This window comes from Dufourea novaeangliae, unplaced genomic scaffold (assembly GCF_001272555.1).
Source record: "Dufourea novaeangliae isolate 0120121106 unplaced genomic scaffold, ASM127255v1 scaffold70, whole genome shotgun sequence".
NCBI lineage: Eukaryota > Metazoa > Arthropoda > Insecta > Hymenoptera > Halictidae > Dufourea > Dufourea novaeangliae.
This window is the reverse complement of record NW_015373940.1, coordinates 357934-378918: the sequence shown is the minus strand read 5'-3', so window position 1 is coordinate 378918 and position 20985 is coordinate 357934. Positions and strand designations below refer to the sequence as shown.

The 20985-nt window shown below is 44.5% G+C and overlaps 1 protein-coding gene across 1 annotated transcript in view; it reads left to right on the top strand.

Moving 5' to 3' along the window:
* Positions 1-20985, top strand: part of LOC107185643 (ETS-like protein pointed) — a 125228-nt gene that overhangs the window by 439 nt on the left and 103804 nt on the right. Inside the window, exons 2-3 of the mRNA XM_015573377.1 lie at positions 4949-5058; positions 14907-15117. Coding sequence (XP_015428863.1) covers positions 4954-5058; positions 14907-15117 — 316 coding nt within the window. The 5' untranslated portion in view covers positions 4949-4953. The remainder of the gene's footprint in view (positions 1-4948; positions 5059-14906; positions 15118-20985) is intronic.

The window sequence follows — 20985 nt, the reverse complement described above, 5'->3', positions numbered from 1 at the left end:
TCATTTCGTTGTGTTGATCTTGTTCTTTGTATAGACCTCTCCGAAGTCTGAGTAATAACGCAAACTTTTTTTTATACTACCTATAATACCATCGAATATGTAATACATACAAACAGTCGTGGCGTTCTCTGTAAGCAGCCCGAACGTTTTACGAGCTTCAAGTTTATATTACGTTTTGTCGATTTATGATTTATACCTCCAGTGCATATTGAATATATACTTATTAGAGAAAAGAATGGATTATATAACTCATAGAGGGTTCGATTTTTTTTGCTTTTTGATGATCCGCATTTATGAATACCGTATTCGAAGCAAGGTTTGTACGCAACGAATTGAAATCCGCGATGTTCGTAAGAACATTTCGAAGATTAGTTTCCTTTCTCACGTATTGATCCCATATCGATCGTAAATATCGTGCGGTACGTGATAATCGTATCTCATCTTGCGTCACGTACCATTTCGCTTTTATCGTTTCGACTGAGCATAGACGCCTTTCGCAGAATTTTTAACGGTCGTTTCTTCCAAGTAAGTGGTGAAAATTATTTCCTTAGATAACGATTGATGGGTGAATTTGTTGCAATAATAGTCAAGAACAATGAAGCTTATTGTATAAGTAGAAGAGTCCACGGTGTGATTAATGAACGAGTGTGCCGCGTAATTTTTAGATAATGGGTTTCCATTGCAATCTTTCGCATACATCAGTAGTAAATAATAATAAATAATAAAAAATATTTCAAAAACTTTATGCATTTTCTAGTGTGTGTGTGTGTGTGTGTACGCGTGCGTGCGTGCGTGCGCGCGCGCGTGTGTGTAGAATATAATAATATGAATATTTTAATACACTTTTATGAAATACAGACTTATCAGAAATATATTTGCTTTATAAAATAATCTACAGCAATCAATATCTGTATAAAGATCGACAGTCGAAATATAAGATAAAAGATAAAAAGCTCACCAAAATTCGTTATTCGCGGAATTATCTAATAGGAGACACCATAGTTGCCAACTCACTCGATGCAGTGATAATTAACAGTCCCAGTAATAGATCTTTGAACATAGCTGCAGGTCAAAGTACTTTTCTAAAAATTTACTAGAATATATTTTACACTCTGACGTCTAGTTTCTGTCAGGCCTGAATTAAGTTTTTATACAGTGTCTGCGTAACATATTTCGCGGGTAACGCGCGTAGGTAATATTTCTGTCGAACCGTATATTCGAAACGCATACGAAGAGACGAGAGAAAAAGGGGGAAAGAACGAGACAGGAGATGCATGCGCGGGAGCAAGAGGGCCACAGTGCGTTAGACAGTGTGTGTATAAGTTGAGCGTACACGAGGGGATGGGATGGATAGCCTGGCAATTTAAAAAAGGAACGCGATGCCCTCGGTGTTGGCGGGTCGAATGGTTTTTGTACACTTTCTCGGATCTCAGGGAGCGCGGCATGGCAACGTCGCGACCTACCATGCTTCCCTCGTTTGTCTTCCTGGCTGTTTCTTCTCTTGCCAAAGACGCGACAAATATCAAAGGCCAGAAGACACACCGTGATGACAAAGCTGCACGAACGTCCTGACATCGTGATGGAGAAAGAATGGACGAGAAGAAAAAGACGGAGAGAGAACAGAAGATAAAGCGAAGGTGCGGACGCGCGAGAAAGATAGGAAAGAAAACCGTTGATCGCTTTCGAAAGACGAGACGATTCGTGTTAAGGTGAAACCACTTTGTTTATACGAAAAGAAAGAGAAACGCATTAAGAGGTTAGTCAATTCGAGATGAATGCTCGATTTTTTCTAACGGTCGATTCGTCGATCGATACATGTACGATGAATCGTTCAATGTATGTACTTACTCTTGTTCGAGTTGAAGATCTTTCGATAATCGCAAGTGTACAGATCTGAACGTTACGTGTTTAAAATTCGAGCTCTCTGGCAGGTAGCGTCCCTTTCCAAGGATCGGAGAAGTTGGTGAAAGACGTTGACGAAATTACAGTTTAGGAAGAAAGAAGCTGGTCGGTTTTAATGAGTTCGGAAGTCAAGGGCACATCCAGATTTTTCTCCATATGGGTTCATCGTGGGTTGCCGGGCCTTCCATACGGGTCTGTGCATCCCGCGACCCAAAGGAACGTCTGCCCGCATCTGGAAACTACAGCGGCAGCTCCTCGAAAGATATTATATTGCTCTCTCGACTGAGTTGAAACAATAGACACTTGAACTCCTCGAAGGACAGGCCAGTTTGTAGACGGTGTCTCAGAAAAACGAATCGGAAACCGTGGCAGCTTCGGGACAGAATACTTCGTGGAGAACGGTATACAGAAATTTTAAGTTAACCTTATTCAAATTCAGCTATTTTATCGGAAATGTCCTCTTCAGGCTCGGTATTAGATCGATGGAAATTAAGTTGCAAATAAGTTTTTGAAAAGTCTTTATGTCAGTTCCGAACTGTAGTATTTTGGACTACGTCCAGGGTAGAATCTTATATTTTCGAGGAATTCATTTTGCAATCATCAGGCTGTGGTAAGAACATCAAGTGTGTATATCTTTGTTCTCGACTATACTGTGTATACCGAAGCTATCTGTATTTTCCTACAAGTTACGTTTCTTCTTCCACCTTTTTTCGTCTTTGTTTTCCGATTTATAGGCAGAAAAGAACTGTTGAGGCCGCTGACTCGTCTAATGGTTGTCGAGCGTTTAGTTGCCTCTCATGTCCTCGTTATGCCGGTCAGAAAACTCGTGGAGTGAAACAAACCAGGAGCGTTACGACTTTACCCCTCCGTATCGAGTGATCTTTTCTTTCGCTTTCGTTGCACGGAAATGCAGGTAGACGCGGCCGAGTGGAGACTGCTGCCAGCCTCGTATTTGCGCGGAAGTCGACTGGGCACTTTAAAAGCCTATCGTCGTTTTCCCTTCCGACAGGTCTACAGATTTCAAAGATAGAATCCGTGAAAACCGTCCCACGAAAAGGTATAACGTTCGGGTCGTGTTGACTTCTTTAACAGGTATCTGATTGGAGAATCAAAAATCCAATGTACATATTAATTATCTAGTGAAATTACTTATCCAGATAGAGTGAACGAACTTTTAGGAAATCGAGGACAATTCGATTAGTTAGTTAATCACTGAAAATGAGAAATGCGCAGAACTCCCTTACGGTGCATCCATAATTAACGTCAGTTAAATCAGTCTGGCTATGTGTCCTAATGTCGCCCGATAAATTGATTTCTCGTGTCACAAACGGACAATCGGATAATAGGTAATGTTGTGCCTTGAAGGTGAATATCGCAGATATATGAGACGAGTGTAGAGATATGTCTGTTTTTTTGTTTATCAGGTGAAAAGCCGGGTCTCGCGAAACCGTATCACTTAGTATCTTCCTTCCCCCTCGAGGTATTTTACCCTATGTTATTTCGACAAATCATTGTGGTGTGTAGTTTTCCGAAAGCTCTCTTTATGATAAGCGAATCAGATGTGTTTCTTTTGTCGAGTCAAATCGATATCCATCTGCTTGACGATAAGAATTTTGTTATCTGCACGATCGCAAACCGAGAGGCAATATCGTGTATGTATTGTTAATGTCTCGATCAAAACAACGCTATGGGGGAGCGGAACTGCGATCTCTCGGTCCGTTCGTGTTTTCGATCAGCTTGTCTTCTTACGACCTTCAGATTATTTTGTATCGCAGCCTCTGGGAGCCGTGCCGATCGGTCTTATCGATAAATGCTTCCCGGTAGTTTGCCGAATTCGCGGTAGAGGAACAAAACAATTAAGGAGATGTTATTTTATGTATTTTAGCACGAAAGACGTACCGCAACGGAAGGATTTTCTGCGTTGGAAAGGATGCGTAGACTTTTGGATCTCAGAGTCTATTATTTCCTCGATAAAGTCGTCGGTCCGTTGTATTTAGTTCGAGAACACCTTTTCCGTTCTGTGGGTTGAAGGGATATATGCTATACTATTGCTTTCCCATAGGGAAGACGGACACCTTGCACGGACGAGAGGGTTAAAAACCAGAATTTTGAAACGCTTTGTACCGAGGCAGATTTCGTCCGCGTCTAAAGAGCCGTGAGAGTCGATGGCGGTGCTCGAGCACTTTTCCACCTACCATCTGTCGTTCGGGCTTCCAGCCGGAGTAACCTGATCTTGGTAGAAACCAGGGTTCGAAAACCTCCTACGTGTATATACGCTGTGTGATGTGGCCACGGTTCTTTCGCATCCCCTTACACTTGAAACTTCTACGAAATTGCACTTGCGTGTTTCACGAAAACAGAATATCCGGTATAATCGATGGAAAATCTTCGGTAACTGCTAAGATCCTTCTCGATCATATCCAGTGTAGTAGGTTTAGGCTTCGAGATGTTCGGTCACCATCTTGGAAAGTTTAGAGGACCTGAAGTTTCACGCGTTTTCGTCCAGAAGGAAAAGAGGGAAAGGCTGGTCGCGGCGTAGTTAGGTGCGTCATGTGGACGAGAATTTACTGCCACAGATTGCAAATAAAAAGGGAAGGGGGTGGAGGCGGTGATTTACCATCTCCAGACCCCGGGGCTCAGAAACGTGGTTCGTTGAACGTCTGTTTTTAAAGCGGCTCGCGACCGCGCGCTGTTAACCGTCCAAGTCGAAAGTTATGTTTTTCACGTGCCCCGCCACCGGTCTAAATAACGGATTTACAACCGCGAATCAAACAAAAATGCCTGGCGAATGCAGCGGCATAATCTCTCGTATGGGGACGAACGAATTTATTTAGGAGCGGGTACCAGCACGGGGCTTCATACAAGGGAGGGACACTTGTGATTTTGTCCAAGGCACGCGATTTAATTCCCGATGCACAACGGGGTCTCGACAATTCAATTTTGTTAAAAATTTCACACCGATCTTCGTGTTGAACTTTTCGAATATATTCTATATAAAAGTTTTTCAGAGTATTCGTTTTATGCTCACTTCACGGTTTCTTTGCAGCCAAAATGGATATGGAATCCCTGTACGACTACGGGGACGAGGAACAGGACTTCTACGAGGAGAGTCCTGGCACCAGGAAGGGCTACCCGATTGATCACAGATCCATCAAGGTCAGTGGACAACTGTTTTGATCGTGTCAGTGGAACAGCAGGAAGGAAGACCCGAGTATCGAGTTAAATATAACCGAACGATCCCACAGGTGACATACACGTAATTGCACCGGGATATAATTTTAAAGCGGGCCAGGCAATTTCGAAAGAGAGCTGTTTCGCGACGAAAAGTTTCTCTAGCAGCGCGCTGGTTATTTTCAAGGATCTCTTGTATTCCTTCTGGCAGCTCTCGGCATTGTACAATTGTGTTACCGGATCTTTTATCTTTCTCGAGCGGTATCGCTTAAGACCGAACGCGTTGCAAATTAATATTCTTAGAACCATAAGCTACGAGCGTACTGGAATCTTTCAGGATTTAACTGGGTAAATGACTCTCCTTGTGGAGTCCGTTGAAAATTATAATCAGTCGTGTAACCAAAGAGAAACTATTTACAACACTCCTTGCTTTCAGTCGTGTAAACAACGAGAAACTATTTACATCACTCTTTGGTATTTGGCCGTAACATCAAACAGTCTTTAAGCAATTGTTCAGGGACTTCGATATGTACTTCTATCAGATCCTTAGGGGAGGAGTCGCATTGGTGTCCATTTGAATTTGGTAAAGACGGTCAAATCAGGACCAGTTCTTATCCTTTCTGAATATCGTTAATTACCCCAGACCAGTGGTCCGTTAGCGACATAACCGGTTCGTTCGAAATAGGCCGATCTTCCTCTATTTTTGCGGTGGATAAGTTGACGTTGGCAACCGGGTTGGCAGTGGTCGCTATTGTACGAGTGCCAGAGTTACAATTCGCTCTTCTCCTCGTTGCTCTCCGGCTTCGTTTCATGAATGAACGTAGAGCCCAGACGGCTCGTTCACCATCGTCCCCCCTCTACGGTTTCCCTCTGACCTCACGTGGTCACCCGTCTAATGCTTCTAACGTTCTCTCTTTCTCTCTGTCTCCTTCTCCAGAACTCTGCCCTCCTCGTGACCCCTTCCCATTTCTCGCACGCCCCTCCGTGTCCTCTTGTTCCTTTACGTTTCACTCCCTCGCCTCGGACCATCCGTTCCTCCTCTTTGTCTGCCTCTATCTCTCTCTCTCTCTCTCTCTCTCTCTCTCTCTCTCTCTCTCTTCACTCGTCTTCTTTCTTGCTGTTTTATCACCATACCATTCTTCCTTGAACCTCTCTGCGAGACTCCCTCGAGGCGCAGACGGGCGAAATGTTGCTCTAATCATAACACATAACTAATAGAAATGACGGGCTAGATATGAGCACGGAAGATACTCGTGTTAATCGAGGACAGAGGAAGTATCCTTTATCGTCGTGGATATCGCTGTTCGATTTAGGATAATCAAGTTCACAAAGAATGCGTACAATCATCTACAAGTGAATACAAAAAGCTAATCACCCTCTAATTGGATCGCGGAGTTTCAACAGTTTCGTCGTGTTCAGAAGTTCTTCAAGATCTACCACTCAGTTGACATTTTGCAGATTGGACCTGGAGATGCGGATACGATCCGAAAAGGAAGTCGTTTCCGGTTAACAGACGAAGGTGGCGGTGCTGGTGGTACATATAATACGCGATATCGTTCGAAAGCGAAAGGGACATCGAAGAAACGGAAAGTCGGGTTCGTTAAAGAAAGGAACGGGATGGGCAGAAGGGAGAGAAGCACACGGGGGTGGGGAGAACCGTGTATACACGCGTGTGTGCACGGTAGCCGGTCTCTCGGGGGGAGAAGGAGAGAAAGGAGAGAAATCTAAGTAGCCAGAAATAGCATCCCTTCTCGCGTGGTGCGGTCGTGGAGCTTCTGCATGCGCCGCTCGTTCTAGTCGGATGCACCGTTGCCTCAACTACGTCACACGTTTTCTAGCGGCCGCTGCGTCGGTATCCGTCTCTATCCCTCTCTCTCCCTTTCTCTTACACCAACGCACGCCTGCTTTGCATCTTTCCATTAATTGGAGGGTTGACAAGGGAATAACATCGTTATGTAATTCACTGGAGGACACAGCACATAGTGCGCATACGTTAATTGAACTGAAGAATCTCGCGATGATGCGTTCCTTAACAAAGTCAATTTTTTAGGACGATATTTCGTTCCTCTTTATTGTTCCTTCTCTCTTGGAAGATTTAATGCGATGGAAAGTGACGGAAGGAGGAGGAGAACGGTTGCGTTATGGATTGTTGAATGGAGAACACCTCTTAAAGAAGTGGGATTGATGGAGTATTGAAGATGAAGTGCTGGGTTCGGTGAAGTTAGGGAAGATTATTGAAGGTAGTAGATAAGTGATGGAACATAGAAATCGCTTCGAAGACACTATTTCTATTCTGCAGCGGGATTAGACCTGTAGAGGGACGAGAAGCATATTTTTAGGCTGCAGAGGGGTCGTTTATTTGTCGTAGTATACCACTATAACAAATACATAATAGTTCTAACTGGAAAATATAAAAAGTCACGGAAGTATCTGACCGGTACTCTTTAAAGGTTAATGAATATCGTCCCGTGGAGAGATTGATTTATCCAGAGACAGTGTCACCACCTTTTCTCGAATCGGAACGACTGTTTGCAGAGAACGCGAACCAGTGTGCTCGGGTAGAAGGAAGTAATATAGGAACGGTTTCGAATCTGATTGATGACAGAGATAGGGGCCCAGTCCGGGAGCAATTAGGGATTGAAACGGTGGCGGTTCGTTAGGCATCGATTCAGGATTAAACGATTCGGGCGTGGTGCATCCGTTTCCTTTCCTAGCTTCCCGCTGCATACCGATTACGCTTGTTTTCTCCCCTGACTGAACGAGCGTCTCTCGATGGTTCGTTCGTTCGATCGTGTTGTAACGATTAGGCTTTCCAGACCCGTTGATGCTCTCCGACCACATGGAGACAGTTACGATCTTCAAATAGTCGCGTCGTCGTCATCGTACGCGCGTTGTAAAATTAAAAATTAGTTATCGTCGTAAAGTCACGGGTTCCACCTTCCTCTTCGTTGCATTTTTTTCTTCTCTTTTCATTCTCCTCGGGCCGTAAATCTTCGGAGCACACGGGGCACTGCAACGTTCCACGTGTACACAGGCCCCGCAATTATCCCAGAGCCGTCGTTTCACGCTGGCACTTCCTGTGCGAACGTTCACGCGAACCGTCCAAGCAGCAGCAGCAACAACACCAGCATAGTGTAATCTCTGTGTCAACGAATTTTACCGAAAGTAGTCTCAATTTTTTCGCTCTTTCTCTGACTCACGGCCATCTGTCGATGAATATTAATAAGAGGAAAGCAGGACAGCTGTTGTTTGCCCGGGCGCGCAGGAACTGGCCACTTGGGCCTGGTGGTGCTCTCAGTTTCTCTACCGGAAGTCCTCCGCAGAACTCCGCCGAAAAACCGTACTCTCTCTCTTCGACCATGGATCGCGATACACTTTGCTCTACTCCCGCAGCTTCAATTCCATGTATCGCATCGTTCCATTGACCGAGTGAGTTCTATTTTACGTTATAATTTCATTCTCTGATCGGAAGATCTACTTTTTGATCCGCGAGGAGAGTCCAATTTTACCGGTTCGATAGTATCGATTTGTATTTTTGTTACGGTGGTGGATCGAGTATGCGTTAATGCGACCATGATTCAGAAAGTTCTAAATATACATTACATACAGGTTGGTTTATGAATGCATGTCAATACTTACCATAGGTTCTACATACTTTAGTTTTCGAGTCATTGATTATTAAAGAAAATATTCAAAGTGCTTGCCACTTCTGAATACACAATAGTTTTTAATTTTAGTAGCTTATGATGAGACACAGGGCGGGCATTTCCAACATTTTTTTTAATCATCCATAAGTCGAAAACTAAAGTATATAGGACATACGTTCACGTGAGGTTTTTTACTTGTATTAATGTCCAGATTTACCCCTTGCAGTATCGACACGTATTTATGAATCACCCTCTGTATATAACACACACGGTGGTAACCTTTTTGGCTTAAATAATTCCCTTTATATATGGTATATATGGTTGTGACCAGGCCGATCTAGCGGAAAACTTTTCAATCGTGCGTCTCTTCTGTGTCATTCATCGGAGATAAAAATGATCGACGTGTATAAATAGATGGGCGAATAGATGAATGGCGGACGTCACGTTACACAGTCTTCTCCCATTGATCGTGGGTTGTTGTCGTCACTCTTATCGGTGAAGTTCATCGAATTTTCCAGGCTGAAGGCCGACGATCGCGGAATCCTCGCGGACGAAGAACACGAGCTAAGTCGGTTCCTCTCTTTGACAAGCGTAGCTCAAATAATGGACTAGCTTCACTGTCTTGATTAGAGAATATCGCATAATTAACCGGTGAATTCTTCAGTGGACCAGACACGTTCGTGAATATGTACCAAGGAGACCGTCTGGAACAGCTGAGACTTTAAATCGTTATAGGGAAACGGATAAAGATTTTTGTTAACGATAATTGCAGTTTCTTTTACACGTTGTTCCACGAGTTTCTATTGGCAATGGAACCATTAAAAAAAAAAGAATAACAAGTTGCCGTCGATAAACGAAACGCTTAATCGGCTGTATTAAGCATGTGTTTCGCGATTGAAAATTGCAATGCTCGATGCCTCCTCGTTCGAAGTTTATCTTATCGATGCGATTCTTTCGTGTACGTGCGCGTGCACCAGGCGACATTCGGTCTAAGAGAATCCACATATTACGTTCATTCATGGTCTCGAGCGTTAAAATCCCACATCTGCTTTCGACGGTCTCTACACGATACAACACACTGTTGGCTGCTTGTTCATTCAAAAATCGGCTATCTTCGATTGATATCGCGGTTTTAACCTTGAGATAGTCTGAGAAGAATCGATGTACATATATATGTATAATACTTCACGTTCGTCCAACGTGATCCAAGAGGCTTCTGAACGGAAATTACTCGCGTTTCGATATCCACACGGTCGATTCTGATTTTTTTTTAATCATTACCTATTCCGTCTTCCACATTGATAATTACGCGGCTCGTCGTCGGTTCTTCAATTCGTGATCTAGCTGTCAACCTGTCGCGGATTTCGACCTGTCGGGTTCGTTCGTGTTTCATTCGAATTAATTTCGACGGTTGTGTCGATATCGTCTCAGGAACGGGAGTTAGAATAATTTCACGATTCGTCGTCGCAACCGGTGATCGTTTCGAAAATTCGAAATATCTTCAATAATCTTGGCTCCATGGTCACGAATAGCGAGTATAATTTGAAAGCCAGTGACGATGAATTCCCCGGTGATTTTCAGCTGAAAACAGTTCTGAATCTCGAGGAAAAATATTCTCGGATCGCGCGCATGCATCTCCTCTCAAATAGATCTACATGTCTGAAAGGACCATTTACCGGGAACTCCGGTTGAAAAATCTATTTTTATCGCCCGGCACTACGAAACAATCCCTGCCCATTTGCTCTCGTTGAACCCGTTCGGAACTCCCTTCGTCGCGTTTTCCTTCTTTTTATTTCGGCGGGTTTCGCTGTTTCATTTTTAATGCGACAGCCATGCGCGATGGGAATATCTTTCTGAAATTTTTACGACGTTGGAGAACCGTATCCACCCCAGTTCTCGACGATTTTCATTGCTACGACGAAACTGTTCTCCAAGCGGAAACGGTAACGATCGATTCATTTGGATCGCGAGTTCGAAGAGATACAGGACACTTGGAGGTTTCTTGGAGACCGTGTTCTTTTTATTGTTTTCCAAACGAAAATTGAACTATCAATCGAGGATCTTTGAGAGTCTGAATGATGGTTCGATGGTGGTCACTTAGGGGCCGAATCTTCGACACGAAGTGTTGCAAGGTAATAACCCCCCTCGGAGGGCCACAAAGAGTGTATAATCAAGAGAACGTAAGAGGGACGAGAAGAAAGCAGGAACAAAACAGGGTTAGTAAAAATAGCAACGAACTGTGCCGGCATGAGAAAACGCGTGCTAATAGCTTCTTTTCGTTTCTTCCTTTCAAGGGCGTCTCTCTCGACGTGGTCTCTCTCTTTCTGCTGTCTCTTCGTTCCGCGCACACAAGCCTCGGCTTCGTGTCTCTCCTCTTTCTCAGTTCCCTTGTGATCTTTTGACGATTCTCTCTATCTCTCGTACACAAGGGCCCCTGTTACTCATTCATTCAGAGAACGGCCGGAGTCCGTTTCAGAACGAGCATAATGCCTCGTCCAAGTTCGTTCATATGGATATACATAGTATATACGAAGTCGGGGCCGCGGCGAGATGTCGAAAGAACAGACTTTATGAATAAAAATTGGAGCTTAACGCTTTTCGTTCTTACGTTTCTCGCTTTAAATAGTCCGTGCTTGTTCTTACGATAGACGTGATTATTGTCATGGATTACGGGAACAGCGATCATTCTATTCTCGACTGAAAGTAAATCCAAAATGATTGATGTCGAATCAACGAAAGACTAATATTATTGTATGTATAACTTCGTTCTTTCATTTTTAGGGTTTGATCGTTGTCTGTTTGGATTGTACCTTTCCTTGCTGCCAGATACAAGTGTACCCGTCTGTTATTACAAAGATCGAATTACGATCGATCCTCGTTGTTCCAAATATGCCCGATAAGACGTCCCGATACGCAACCGTAAGGACAAAAGATCACGGGCTATTTCGAGCTGCTTTGGCGAGTAAGGTACGCGAGAAACGAAACCAGCCGACGAGCTCCGTTTCCGAGAAATCATTACGGATTGCATCACCCGCAATTCGTACGACGATTAATTTATATAGGCGCGAGTTGCGAGTACGATGCACAGTCATCGATTGCGAGCGAGCGAATTCGCTGCTGTTGCTGCTGCTCGCTGCGCGTGGGCGGGCTGCCTTCTCGATTCTATCGCATACGCGATTGGTATTGCATGACTTGAGTGTAGGCTCTCTTAAATTTTCGAACCTAAAGGAATATTTAAATGTACGATGTGTAGAGGATTTAGTCAGGTGGTAGCCTCAAACGAATTATTTATGACCTAAGAGAGTACTGAAGCAAAAAGATTTTTGAAGTAAAGGACTTCCGAAGCAAAAAATTTCTGAACGAAAAGATGATAGTAGGTACGTTGTCTCCTGGGCGAATTTTCCATGTCTTGCCTGTAGAACAGAAATGAAATTTTCATTATGTGAAGTATCTAATGGTATAGAATATTGATAGTATCGATAAGTTGACGAGTGTAACCGTTTACTTGACGGAAATTGTAATGATCACTTCTGGTATCCCACGATCTCCATTGCCTCCTCCCACCTAATACCACACTGACAGTGAAATTGTCGCTGGTCGAAGTCAGTCGAACATTGGGCAGATCTACAGAGACGGTATCGTATGCTCTCGCATAGCTCAGGAGGTAGCTTGGTTCGTAGCGTGGCCTGGCCAAGAACGTTCGATCACGTAGCCAAACGCTGTGGTGGAACGAATCGCAGCGCGAGACGATGTATCGTTCGAATACCGATGATGAAAGAGGAAGAGATAGGTAAACAGATCGAGATGCGAGCGGAGAAAGACGAAGAGCGTGAACGCGTGACAAGACTTTACGATCCGTACGAACTATGTGTTATCTGCATACACGTGTTGCATGCACGTATACCGGCGATATACGTAGTGGAAAATAATTATCGTGGCGTTATAGAGGGGCCGTTGTTCGATCCGCGATTTAATCGGGCGGTTAGGGCCGCCCCTCCATTAACAAGGAATTGACTTTCTTTTCGCATTACTCGAATCGTTTAGTCATCACTAACGATCGGTTACAGTTCCAGGGAGCAATCCAGGGGATAACAGGGATTAAACTGAGTTTGGATTTTTTATCAGTTAGCCAATACATTTGTCTTCTTTTAATTCGTATGTTTTCTGAATCCAGGTTGTAGTCCCAAGTATTTTATTTATTTTGTTCGAGGTACTCCAAAATACTGTCTGTTTCTAATCCTGTACATCTAGATCAGTTGTGCACCAAGTTTCTCTCCTATACAGCTCTTTCCACCAATGGTCCCGAATACAACATCTGTTATTGTAGATCTAACCCAGTGACCCGAGCACGAACAAAATCTTCATACAATTGACTGGACAATTTTCCCGGTAAAAAGTCGTCCAGAGATTCTAAAAGTGTGAAGATCGAGTGATAGCCACGGACTTGTCCATCTCCGATCTACTGGTAGTCTGGGTTAGGTTCACGATGGAAGGGTGGGGACTGGTTAGGTCGCGGCGCGGAAGGGGACACTGGAATGAATTAGAGGGGAAAGAGCAAGAAATAGAGGAGAGAGAGCAGATCGTAAAAGGACAGCGAGTGAGCGAGAGAGAGAGTGATTTAGACTGGTTAGAGGGGAGGAGAGCGTAGGTACGGCGAGGTTAGAATGTTGCATCGCGTCCCTGTCGTTGCATTGCGTACCGTTGCGTCACTCTCTTGTGTGGCAGCGGTTTCATTCAACTTGTGGTCCCTCTGCGCGAAGGTCAAGCGGTCGTGGCTGTCGCTGCACCGCCGCGCTGCGTTGGGGCCCGATGCATCCTTCTTTCTTGATCGTTCCCCCGTCCTCCTTTTCCTCCCTTTTTGCTTTCGATCTTTTCTCGCCAGATGTAAATTTGTTTGCACGATTTTCACCTCCATTTCTCGCTCCCTCTGCGGTATCTGTATATATCTATTCCGACATTTTTTTCTTTCATTTCAATTTATACGGGTCCGATCTAGCTTAGGGCACGATATTTTTAGAACGAGCAATAGCTTTTCCCTCTCCAGGTCTTCTTTCTTTCGACTTTGATTTCGTCCCGATCGCGTTTGCGGTTTCTCCTCTCTCTCTTCTCCGCTTTCTTCAGCGTCTTTGTCCCTCGTACCCTTTCCTCTCCCTCTCGTCCTTCGTCGAACCCCTGGGTCATCCATCTCTCTTTCTCTCATTCTGACTGCCTTTTTTATCCTTTTCTACCGTTCCCCCGTTTCTTATTCACCGATTTAGTTTCTCTCTTTTACTCCTGGCCTCCGTTCCTGTGTTATCCACACCCATTCCCCCCTTTGTCGCCCCCGTTGGCCATTCTCCTTGTCCCCCTACCCTCCAACCGTTGCTCTTTTTCCGCTCTTCTCCCCTTCCGGCACGTCAACTTCAGCAGGTTCACCGTCCATTCATGCCTCCGCCGAGAACCGCCGCGCGTCTCCTCTCACGCGACTCTGATCTAGGTTCGTAGCGATCGCGATATCTCCTCTTTCGGTGTTCGATCCTCTCGACCTTCTTTTAATGAAGTTTCCCTTTATTGCACTTTCGGTTCGATGAAACATTCGGCTGCGGATATAAAATTCGTTCTGGTCCCCTTATACCTGACACAATGTTATTAAAACTTTACACATAGGAAAACCGATTTTTCCCTATTTTTTTTACCATTCTAGTACTTATTTAAGAAGGACGTAGGTACTACCACGTCATCCGACATCAAAGTGTTAGGCACTGCTCCAAATTAAACAACACGAGGTGTACATAGTTTGCCCAGTTTCTCTGGATACTTCTTCTCGCGATGGAATAAAATTCCAGGTGTCCACGCATAGAAGCTCCATTTACCTGACGTTTTCGAAGAGCATGTTCAATGCTACCAAGCACAGACATCGCGTCTCCTTGGAAAAGGTTCTTGTCGGCCGTGTGATGTTCAACAAAGCGGATGATCTCATCGAGCAATGCGCGTAGCCACCGAAATGGATCCGTTTGCTACCACGACACACCGAGAGACTGTCAATGGCGATCTTTACCTCCTAGTGTTCCACGTCAAAAGAAGAAAAAACAAAAGCAAACCTCTATTACCGAATAATTTTTTTTGCGTCTCTACTCCCGCAACACAATAGAATATGTACGCGGTGGTGGTGCGGGATTGAAAGATTGTGTGCTTTTTCCTTTGCAGCGCGATGCTAGAGGCGTGGGCAGCTATCTGGGAGGCGGCAGCATTAGCGACGGTGGCGGCGGTATGTTGACGGTTATGGCGAAGCTGATGAAACAGGAGCTCGCCTCCGATGCCGAGGAAGAGGGCCTGGTGCCTGCCCTCCCCGGCAGGTTCACCTCGATGCGGAAGGTGCCCTCACTTTCCGACCTGTCCGATCCAGAGAGCTCCCTAGGTGAGTTTTTTTTTCGGTTTTTCTCCACACGGACATTTGTGCCCCGAGGCGCCTCGAGAGCTTACGGTTAACTGGAAATCACTGGTCGCTTGTTGCTGCAGTCGTCGTAAATTTGTCAAGTGTCGACGTCGTTCTTGCTTGTTAGACTGTTGATCAAACGCGATGGATCACCGTTTCCGAAGATCTTCTTGCGATGGAGAACGAACGGGTGTGATCGTCGAACTTCGACTCGTATAGTGTCCCATTGAGTATAGCTGTTCGAAGACGTGGGACGGGACAGAGAATGTAATTTTTCCTTGTAGTTTCCAGCTTCTCTAGGGAGTCACGAGACCTCCAGCTTTTCTTTGGAGGTGCTGGATCGGATTTCAGAATCTTGTGAAACGGAACACACCGAAGATGCGATACATTTCTCGTTGCAATACACGTGGTCCAAATACAAGCTAGGGTCTAAATATGGGCTAGTTGGAGTACGGGGTAATATTAGATACTTCATCCTAACGGGAATCAGTTTAAAACTACGACCCAAAAACAAAAGAAGCTTATCCCAAGTCCATATCATAAAGCAAACATGTTTCAAATACATCGAAATGTTACATATTAAATATCTTCAACAGGTTTGACAACAAGTCCTGAAGTAAAAGTGCTATGTATCTCGATAAAGACGAATTTGAACAGCGATTTCCAGTCACCGTCAGCTCCGCATAGCATCTCGTGGTTCACACGAACCGCCTCCGTAAGCAAAATTGTCGGAGCCCAAGGTCTGAAACGACTCGCCCGGTCGAGTAAAACACCAGTAACGTCGCGATTCGTCGCGCGGGCAGTGTGTGTGGTATTTATCGAGTGTTGGCGTGAGAAAATTGCATGCTCCCGCGTATGTTTACCAGCCCGGCTGGCCCAGTAATCGCCGAGGCAAATGTTTCAATTAGCCGTGTACGCGGCCATTGTAGTTTTAACGCGCTACGAGATATGTACCTATTGTGCCCCAGCGACTATGGCGAAGAGGGGGGGAGGGCTCGTTCCGAGGCCCTCCCTATGTTGATTACGTTAATTCATGGCGCGTTTCACTAGTGGAAGGGGGGACAGAACAGGGGAAGAGCGCACTGAATTTCCCGCATGTTCGTCGAGCATTTTTTACTCGTGTACACGGGGCCCTCGTTACGAGCCTCGAACACGTAACAGGTTTCCGGGCGACGACGACGCCGCGTAATCGTAATCTCTGTTGATTGGCGTAGAACACAGTGGGTGTTTGAGGATCTGATACTGTCTTCGTTGTGTTCATATACGTGTCATCGAGTTATACACGTTTATTGCTGATTATTCATGCTGTTCGATTCGAATGGGAGAGATTAAGCTGGGACGATGTGTATAGTTCATGAGTATTAGGCAGTGATTGACAAATTAATTAATTAGATAAATATCTACGTGAAAAGTTTCGAATGAATGATAAACGATAGAAATTTAGTTTGTCAGTTTTCACTGTGTATTATTGGAATAAAATAGTGTCCAATTCTGGTATTGGGGTCAGCTGGTTTGTGCGAAGAAAATTGCGACGTTTCGTAGGAATTATATACTTTGGGCGTCACGTTCATAACTTGATAGAAGCGTTGTCTGTCGAGGTTTAATATCCCTTGAACAATTTTTATTTTAAATATTCTGTAACTTTACAATGCCTTGTAACATTAACTCCTTATTCGTTAATTGAAAGATTGTAATTTAATTAGATACGTGATCGCCCGTTCAAACGTATGTAAATAGGAAAGTGGAATTATTACTGGACTACATACAGGGCGAACCAGCTCGTCATCTTTGACATTACAGTGCGGAATTTTGTTTATGACCGAAAAAAGTACGGATGTTCGAAAGAATTCTGGAATCAGCTTTTCGCAAAAAGGGGGCAGCCCCGTTGAAACACGATCGATCCCCGGGCCGGCTGGTCGATGTAACGTCGTCCTGTTAACTGTTGGGATTGTGACACTAAAAGGTGCACTTACATCGAGTGACGCTTGCATAATACGAGCGCGGTGGCTGCATAAGCACTTACTCGTGTATAACTTGTCCGATTAGATCGGGCGGATCGGTTCGCGCGACGTTGCGTACGCTGTGCTATTTTAAAATTTAAAGCGAGATCGCGAGAGGGATCACGAAAAAATGCGCGAAGTCTAGAGGCTCTTTCTAGAGAATTTTACCTTTATTTTTCGCTTACTTTTATTTCGTTTCATCGAAACACATGCAATAATAAACATACAAAATTTAAAGCGAGATCGCGAAAGGGATTATTTACATTATACACAGACATACATTTATTACAATTATACACACATCTACCTAGATACATAGAAGAAATGTGAAATTATCCGTCAAACTTTATGAATCTTCGCATTGGTAGTTCTTAATGGAACGGGGATCCATCGATCGTAACTTTACACCAGGAGGTAATCGATCGGAGGGGGTGACACCGTGTAATGATTCGCGAAAAATTCGCCTTCGTCCCCTCGCGTGATTTGCATACAATCTGCTCCGATACTCGAGAACCCCCACCCTCCGAGAGCTCTCCAGGGAGAAGAAATTCCACGCGTGGTCTCCACGGCGTACCTTTTATACGGTGACCTATAGAGACAAGAGGCAAGAGGTACGGTCGAATCGGAATCGTTCCGAAGGTAACCTACGCGCGGTGCCAACGTCCACGTGCTATCTGATCTCGCGGGTTCAGGCATTCTTGCGTGTATGTATGTATATACTCGCGACGTGGAAACGCGACGCGACGCCTCGTCATCTTTTAATTGGACCCCGACGCACGTACCCCAGACTCTCTGTCTCTTTCTCTCTCTCTCTCTCTCCCTGCTCCGTTTCTAATTAACGCCTTTCCACCGTTGACAATTAATTGTGGGCCGCGAGTTGGGCGGTTTTTGAATGCACGTGATACACGTGAAATCTTTTAAGTAATCGAGACCTTTTTCTCTGAACATTAAAACAGGATGTTTAATGAAAATTTTATAGAAATGATCGTGGACGATCGGAATTTCAGTAATTTTCAAGCTTTTTTTAATCAATTATATAGCTTTGAATTGAACGTTTCACTAGCTATATTCTGGTTAAGGTGACTGTCGACGGGTTGAAAAAGATTCTAATGCAGGATGAGTGCCATCGGCGGCCCACGTTTGCGGTATTTTTATTATACAACCGCTATTGTCTCGACCCCGACGCGTCCGCGAAGAAAGGAACTTGCGTTGTCCTTGGCAATGAGCGCCTGGACGGTGCAATTGCGTCAATGCAGCGCGTCGTGAATGCAATCAATATGCACCACGACGCGGTCCTTTACTTTTAAGAAGTTGACGAAAATATCGATTAATGAATCTTTGACGTCTCCGGTATCCGTCTATTGAAGTGCTCTATTCACAAATACCTTTCGAAATCCTGTATCGATCAATTCAGAATATGTGTAGCTTAGGAATTGGACAGAGTTATTATCCCCTGAATTAACTCCTAATTCTCTCTTATTATCCATTCTTCGAATAAAATTCCATCGATTTCTGTCTAGATTAAAGTGCTCTTTTCTTTCTCGATGTTCAAATTTTCGTTATACGTTACTTACTCGATGTAGCGTGGTGCAAAAAAATAACTAAAGAAAGGAATGAAAATACCTCTGTGAAACGTGGTTGAGACCCAGGATAATGAAAGTGTACGAAATCGCGGTTGTTTACGAAGAAAGGATTGGAAATCACGAAAAATCGGAGGAACGGCCGGGTGTAATCGGGTGGCACAGAGATATCGGGGCAGTAATTCTTGTTACTCGCGGCTCTGCGAGCACGATCAAAATGTAGCGAGAATTTACGAATTGGATAATCAGCAGCATCCTCATTAAGGCCCCCCACTGAACGCCCCCGCCTTCCATTCTCCTTTACTGGCGTGCGTGTACGTGTATGTATGTGTGTGTGTACGCACGATCCACCACTCGTGTGGCATCATGTCGTGTCCACCCACTTATCTGTCCGCTCTTGCACGCTCTCTCTCTCTTTCTCTGTCTGTCTCTCCTCTCTCTAGCCAGTGGAGAACCAATTTTTCCACTGATTCTGTAAACTTTCTCGACCTCACCGTGGCCTCGTGAATCATCCATGAAAACACTTCCAGGCCAGATCTTGCCCCCCTCCCCTTGGTGCGCGATTCCGTTCGATGATAAACAGAGGAATCGATCTCGATCTTCCGCGAGAAAAAAGGTGCTTGAGGAAAAGATCAAGAGAGATTTGAATAGAAATTGAATCAGAGGAGGAAAAACGTGGAAGAACTTTCCTCAATGTAGATTCTGAAGCTGGAAGAAATGTGTACTCTCTCGTCATTCACACAGGTGGATCCACTTTTGTTCCTCGAGAATCCACTTTTGAAAATCGGAAACGAGGTCAGATGCGACCCATAGTAACTATTCCGAGTAGACTTTTGTAAGTAATCTTAGTTTTGCGTCTGTTTCACGGTGTATTTTAATTTCTTTATTTTTTATCTCGAGATTTATCAGTTTTGTAAGCGGAACGAATGATCGAATTCAATTTACTATGAAAATAAACTGGTTCCTCTCTGAAGTAACCGGTTCGTTGACAGTAGTTCATTATTCCATCGGAATGGGGGTGTGTTGTAAGAGTTAGGGAATCGCTGAATCGTGCTCGTTTCGTAGCGGTTGTGTCGGAGAGTCTGTGAGGATGCTAACGCGGAAGAGCTTTTGCGATCGCAAGAGAGCAGTTAACGTTGATGAGATGGAAATCTAACGAACGCCGAGGTGTTCACGTTTGTCGCGTATAATTAGCAGTTCGTTTTGCGGCGAGTCGTTAAACCTGCATGAACGCTAGTGTGTATCGTGTTTTCGTTCGTCGATCATACTGTTACGCCACAGAAGAAAACTGCTCGCTAGACGTTGAATTCCGTCGAAAATGTCGAATTTATTAATTTTCTGATTGAAAAAAAAAAATCCAAATTTACCATTATCGGACACGAGTGTGAAAGTAGTACGATTCCCGCTACTTCATTAACTTGTTCGTTTATCGTCTCTCCGAGTGCTTAACGTACATCTGTTACCTCCTTAGAACAGCGTCTAGAAGTGTATTCTAATTTTTACAGACTATCGATGAAAACCGTCTCTCCAGAACCGACCTACACTTCTTTCTCTCTCTCTTTGTATACCATTTTCCTCTGGGAAATTTTTTCAGAGACTCATCACCATTCGAAATTCGTTCAATTTTATTCGAATCGGAGAACTCAATGTGAAAATTTCAAAAAAACATCGCGATTCTACCGTTTCCTCGTACACGAAGGGGTTTTCCATAATAATAAATAAGGTCTCCTCTGGAGGACCCACGGTAGTCGGGTCGACGTTTACATTTTCCCTGGCCTGGTCGCAAACAGGGCATTGAATAATGCAGGTTTTTCCGTCGACATTGCCGTTGTAACAATCCGTCGTGCAATGGCATTGTTACACGATATATATCCCCTTTCCTCTCAACCCCTTCTTGGCCACCTGATAGGACGCTGATGACAGTTGCCGGCCGGAATGTTTTATGCAAATACCCATTGTCCTCCGGCGACATTGCAATTTTTGTTTCTTTTTCGCGCCTTCCACCGACTACTACGACCTGTCCGGTCGCACGGAAAAACCGACACGCGCCTGTTCTAATGAGAAAATTGCCTACGAACAGCTTCTTCCTCTCGTGTGTGTATGTGTAGGCCCACAGACCACGTTTGCAATCGCGACGCTTCGAGTTAATTAACCGGGGCCGGTTCCTACGGGTCTTGAGACTGATCCGTGAGTCGCGGGAGCAATTGGTTCGGGTTTTAACTGCTCGTTGATATTTGACGATAGAATATTTTTGAGAGTAGTTAACCCTT